At 52.3% G+C, this 6378-nt stretch overlaps 1 protein-coding gene across 1 annotated transcript in view; it reads left to right on the forward strand.

The window, feature by feature from the left end:
• TNS1 (tensin 1) overlaps positions 1–6378 on the forward strand; it is a 132231-nt gene that overhangs the window by 74264 nt on the left and 51589 nt on the right. The window contains exon 14 of the mRNA XM_027775313.1: positions 5445–6306. Coding sequence (XP_027631114.1) covers positions 5445–6306 — 862 coding nt within the window. The remainder of the gene's footprint in view (positions 1–5444; positions 6307–6378) is intronic.

Here is a 6378-nt window from a genome sequence, read left to right on the forward strand (position 1 = left end):
TAGTGCAGTGGTTAAATGCTGCATACTGGGTGCTGGGTCCCACATAGGCAACCACAGTTCAAAGCCCAGCCCCAGTGACTTCAAAATAAACACACTGGGTGTGTACCCAGGACAGAAGGATGGAAGAAAAAGGGTTGTGATGTGACCAGGACTGGAAGGCATGCCCAGTCTCTTCCTCTCACCCTGGCTCATGCATACACGTTCTGGCATTAAAAACATGATATAGCTTTGGATCTCCAATTTCTTTCTTTTGTTCTTTGTGCAGCATAGCAGATGGATCCATCTTTATTCTCCGGCATCCTGGCCTTTACTGTACTTCCAGCCCCACACACATGTTCCCACTGCTCACGGGGAGGGCGCCTCAGGGAGCAAGTCCACGTCCAAGTCAGCTGGGGATTTTCCTCAGATCTTTCCAGAAGCATGACTTGCACATCTGGATCATGGCCGCCAAGGAATAAGGGCCCCTTGGTGCAATCAAGTTCAGCATTGCGGGTGGATCCCTGGGCTTCCAGCAGCTGCTGTGATGAGTGGGAGACATATTCAGACAAAGCCAGGGGCTTAGGAGAGAGTGGATTCCTCAACTTCAGTAGAGAAATAGGCAGGGCGCAGGACCTTTCTGCTCAGAGGCAGGGAGATGACCCCTTAGGCAGGACATCCAGGCTGGCCTGGTCTTGGGACCCGGGAACTCTCCACCCTGCACTGCCTGGAACTCGTGTTTCTGCCTCAGCTTATCCTTCAGCTCCACTGTCACTCCTGCCAGACCCTTGGTCCTGACCATGTAGATTCCTCCCTCTGTTCTATGCCCACCTCCCACTAGTATCCAATTCCTTTTCATTTGAGATGGTTTTATCCAAACTGGCCACTCCCAGGGAGGATGCTAGGACTTTGATGAGATGGCTCTGGTGTCCCCTTAGCTTAAGAGCCTGAAATCCATCACTCCCCAAGTCTCCTCTCCTCTCCTCTCCCACTTGATTTCACTTCTTTCCCTCACTCTGCCCGCCTTTCTCGTTTGCCCTTCCTGCCTTGATAGACTGAAACCAACCTTGTGTTCCGGCCTCTTGTGGTCCTGGTAAATAGCTCTTAATGCCGCCGTGGTGGCTGGGGAGAGAAGTGACGAGACCGCGTGTGCCGGTGTGGGGGAAGGCATCTACCTTCATCTCTGAAGGAAGGAGGAGGGCGCTGTGTCCTGCAGGTCAAGTTCATTAACTGGGGTTTCAGCAGAGTCTTCCTGGGGGCCACACAGGCCTGGGTGTCATCAGACTCTCCCCTTGATGTAAAGAGGACAACTCAGGGAAGGTGCAGAACAGCCTGGCGTGTTAGCCTTTGTGGCCAGCTCTGAGTGGTCAGGAGCAACTGACTCCTTCTTAGAGAGCAGCAGGAGACATTGGCGATTGCGTTTAGCAAACAGGATTTAATTAAACAACTTAAACCTCTTTGATTTTCTTCTTGAGCCCTTGGCTCAGCTGTTATTGTTCCTCACGTGTTGCTGCAAACTGTAACCTGTGTGGGGACAAATTACACAGTAGAATGTGTTTAAGATTGACATTTTCAAAATCGATGAAGATCGCGGCCTGGCCAGAGCAAGACAGGGCCAAGATATCAGGTAATAGTCATGGTGTGAACTCTCTCCCCTGCCTAGAGAGATGCTTTCTTTTTTCTTTTTTTTTTAAAAAGAATTATTTATTTATTTAATTCCATTTGTTGTTATTATTTTTAAATATGTATATTTTTATTATTATCATTTTTAAATTTGATAAGAGAAGGAGAGAGAGAGAGAGCTAGAAAGTGAGAGAGCAAGCCACCAGGTCCAAGACTTGACCTGTGGTCAGCCTTGTGGGAGTTCAGTACCTTAACCATGCCACCTACTACCCCCTCATTTGTTATAAATTTTAAAAATTTGACCAGAGAGAGAGAGAAAGGGAAAAGAAGAAAGCAAGCTGCCAGATCCGAGACTTGAACCTTGCTCAACCCTATGGGAATCCAGCACCTTAACCACCACACCACCTGCTGGCCTCTTATATTTTTAAGCTTTTTTGTTATAGGGCATATGCACTCACTAGAGAGAGAGAGAGACACAGAGAGAGGGAAAGTGAGAACTCGTCCTCCCCCCCCACCCAGGGGAATGGCCACACTTCAGTCCCTTCTCCACTCTCTCTACAGGGTTTTGGGCGTGCATGCATATGTGCCTGGCATGAGTTTAAACCGCAGAGTTTGAGACTCAAACTACGCAGTCGGCCATGTGGGATCCAGTGCCTTAACCTCCATACCACCCTGTCCTGAGAGATGCTCTCGCAGATCTCTGAAAACTCTTCTCTTATAAACCTCGAGTGAAATGCTGGGGAGGGCCTGTGTGCACCTGCGGCCTTTGTGGCCCTCTGTGCCTAAGTGTCAGAGGGAAGCTGTTAGACATGCCAGCCTTTGCCTTCCCCACTTCCAGGCCATGTGAGCACGGATTTGAGGTTAGAAAGGGTACAGGGGTAGGAGGGAACTAGTGGCCCAGGAGGGACACTATGGCATCTCAGGTGCAGGCCACAGATTGGATCCAGGGCCCAGGTATGGGCCTGCAGCCTCCCAGGCCCCATGAGAAGGAAAACCAGCTCTTTGAACTCTGATAGCTGGTCTGAGGGCATGTTTGCTGTTCTTATTGGTGTTTGCATGTAGGTATGCGTGCTCGTGCTTTCTGACCGTAGTGGTCAGAAAACTGTGGTCAGGAGAACTGCCCAGATGTCTGAATGGGTGAGAGGCTTCTATCTTCAGTACTTTGGCCTGCTGGAAACAGCCCCCTAGGTCTCTTCTTTCTTGTGTAGCAAAGAGCCCAGTTCTTCAGAGGGACGTAGCAAGGAGCCCAGTTCTTCAGAGGGACGCAGCATCGGATGAGCAGCATGCCTGGATCTCTATCTTAACAGCCCTTCAGGGTTAAGCCATGGGGGCTGGCCAGTGGAGATTCAGAACGTATCTCAGCCAAAGCACCTTTCCAGTTCAGTCTTGACCCTGGCCCTGTGAGCCTTGCAAGCCCCGGGCTGCAGCCACACTCTTAACTCTGTGTCGCTTGAAGCTGGTGGCTGGCTGAGGTCCTGAAGCCTGAGGGAAAACGGGGCAAAGAGATGGTGGAGAGTTCAGAGAATGGGCGAAGTACCCAGCCTCCACGGAGTGAGTCGGGGCCTCATGGCCTGGCAAGTCCTTTCTGTGCTAGCTCTTGGGTGATGTAATTGTGGTTCGTGTGTGTGTCTGTGCGCGTGCGTGTCAATCAGGATGTTCCTGTTCTGCGGTCGTCTGATCACTTGTTTCTGGCTTCTGTATGATGTGTATTTTTAGAGGCTGCCACTTTTGGCCTGAGGGCTGATCCTTGGGCATAATGGGAACATTTGTATTTTCTACAATCTTTGCGGCTTTAAATTTAAGTACTTATTTTGTGGTACTCCTGTCTTTTATGTGTTTACTCTGCTTTCTGTGTGTGTGTGAGAGTGTAAGAGGGAGAGAGAGAGAGAGAGAGAGAGATGAGAGAAGTACAGTATAATATAAAATAATTGGAGCAAAATAGTTATGATTTTAAATCATAGGTTTACTCTGGTACTGTGTATTTGCAATTGCGTGGTTTCTCCTCTCAGAGCCTCAGCTTCTCCATCTATGCAATGGGTATAGTACTTCTTACTCATGGGATTAGAAATAATGTTTGTGCAGAGTGCTTCACAAAGTGTTTGGCACATCAGAGTTGGCTGCACCATAACCGTTATTCCTGGCATGTGCATATGCATATCCACCTGTGTTTTCTGGCTGTGTCCCTGTGGTTCTTGGTGTCACGTGGGCACCCAAGAGTGTGTATATCTGGATGTTTTTGCTTTGGGTGATTTCTGGCTGGTTGTCTTTGTCTGCTTCTCTGTGTGACTACTGGTGTCTGGGTTGTAGCTGGTGTAGTCTTTGGGAGGGGAATTTGTTCCTTGCCAACTGGGGGCCTGGATTAGAGTGAGAAGAGGGTAGGTGCTTATGCATGTGTGTGTGCATATGTGTATATGCATATGTGTGTGTGTGTTGGGGCTGGAGGCTGGGCTGCTGCCTATACAGGGTGTGAAATCACTGAGTTCCTCTGGGCGGGGGAAGTTCCTTGTCCCTGAGTCAGCCCTTTGGCCCCGAGCCACCCAGCGCTCACTTTTTCCTTTCGGAGAAAACGTTGCTCACCAGGGTCCCCAGAGCTGTCTGCAGACAAAAGTCCACCTCTCCCTGATGAAGACCTCTGCTTTTCTGTTCCCGATCTCTGAGGTGCTTCCTCCATCATCCTGAGCCCAGAACCCAGCTCCAGCATCCTGCTTCCCCTGCAACCCCCCATGCAGAGGCAAAGTGTGTCCCCTCTGGCTCAGGGACTGCTGATTTTGCTGAACTCCACCTTGGCTCGGCACTTCAGGGTCCTGAGGCTGGCTTGGAGCAGCAGGGATCTGGATGCTTCTTGCAGGCTTGCTACAGCCCTGCCCTTGACACTGCCTCTGCTCCTGAGGCCTGGGTGGTGGGGCAGTGCTGGGGAAGGAACTGGGAGAGGCCTCTGGAAATGTGGTGGTGGGCTGGATGAACGGCATTGTATGTCTGGGCAGTTCTAGAAAATTCTTTGTGTTGAGACAGCGACAAACTCACCTACAGAGGTGTGAGGGCCAGTTCATCTTAGAGAGCCAGGCCCTGCCTTCAGCCTACTTCCCCCATCCCCTGTACTCTGGGCATGGTGGACCCTCGCTGCACCCTTACACCCTGCCCAGGTGCTTCCCTACTTTCCTGAGCAAAGACTGCTGTCAGAAGAACCCGTTCTCCATGCTGACATTGACATCCTCATGTGTATTTAAGGCAATGATCGCCTCTCCTGGCATTCTACCTCTAATCCAGGGTGGGACTTCCAGGAACTGAAGCAGGGGTGAAACGCTCAGAGATTGGGCAGTCGAGAGGACCGAGCATGCTTCAGATAGTATCATTTAGGAATTACTGTTTGTAATGGTGACAGTTATAGCTCCCTGCTACCGATCCCTCACCATGTACTGGGTACTGGTCTCAGCACAGGGTATGTGTCAGCTAATTTAAATGGGAAGTGTGTGTGGTCAATGCATATTGGCAATTTCATATAGCTCAATCTGATTATCTTATTATCCCTGTTTTACAGATAGTAAAACTGAGGCCCAGAGAGTCATTCATGCTTCTGTGTTTAGGACTGGGGCAATCTACCCCCAGGACCCTCTACTCAACCTCAGCTAGGCTCCACTGCCTGCCCTGAGCTGGCTATTGGTGAAGGGCCTGCCCCAGAGCCTTGTGGAAGCCTTTTTGTCCTTTCCCCTCTCCCCACCTCAGGATGGTGAGAGAAGGCTTTAGATCCAGGGCATAGGAGTTTTCAACCCTTTCCTTGGAAGAAGAGTTGGTGTCCCTGCCTCTCACTGACATCTCTGCCCCACCCTCTGTTCTCTCCCTTGCAGAGGTGGTAGGACACACGCAGGGGCCATTGGATGGGAGCCTGTATGCCAAGGTGAAGAAGAAGGACTCCCTGCATGGCAGCACCGGGGCCGTCAATGCCACACGCCCTGCCTTGTCGGCCACCCCCAACCACGTGGAGCACACACTGTCCGTGAGCAGTGACTCGGGCAACTCCACAGCCTCCACCAAGACAGACAAGACTGATGAGCCTGTGCCTGGAGCCTCCGGTGCTCCTGTTGCCCTGAGTCCTGACGAGAAGAGGGAGCTGGAGCGTCTTCTGAGTGGCTTTGGCTTAGAGCGAGAGAAGCCAGGTGCCATGTACCACACCCAGCACCTCAGGTCCCGCCCAGCAGGGGGTCCTGCTGCTCCTTCCTCTGGCCGCCATGTTGTCCCAGCCCAGGTTCATGTCAACGGTGGGGCCTTGGCTTCTGAGCGAGAGACGGACATCTTGGACGATGAGCTGCCCAACCAGGATGGGCACAGTGTGGGCAGTATGGGTACACTGTCTTCTCTGGATGGGGTCACCAATACCAGTGAAGGAGGCTACCCAGAAGCCATGTCCCCACTGACCAACGGCCTGGACAAGCCCTACCCAGCAGAGCCTATGGTCAATGGCGGGGGCTACTATGAGTCTGCCAGCCGGGCAGTGCCTGCTCACACCGGCCACACAGCTCCCGTGCACCCCTCCTACTCCGCACAGGAGGGTTTAGCTGGCTACCAGCGGGAGGGCACCCACGCAGCCTGGCCACAGCCAGTGACCACCGCGCACTATGGCCATGACCCCAGCGGCATGTTCCGCTCTCAGTCCTTTCCAGAAACCGAGCCCCAGCTGCCCCCTGCTCCAGCCCGTGGGGGAAGCAGCAGGGAGGCTGTGCAGAGGGGGCTGAATTCGTGGCAGGGGGAGGAGGGGGGGCGGCCACAACAACAAAAGAACCG

This window comes from Tupaia chinensis, unplaced genomic scaffold, assembly GCF_000334495.1.
Source record: "Tupaia chinensis unplaced genomic scaffold, TupChi_1.0 Scaffold000542_1, whole genome shotgun sequence".
NCBI lineage: Eukaryota > Metazoa > Chordata > Mammalia > Scandentia > Tupaiidae > Tupaia > Tupaia belangeri.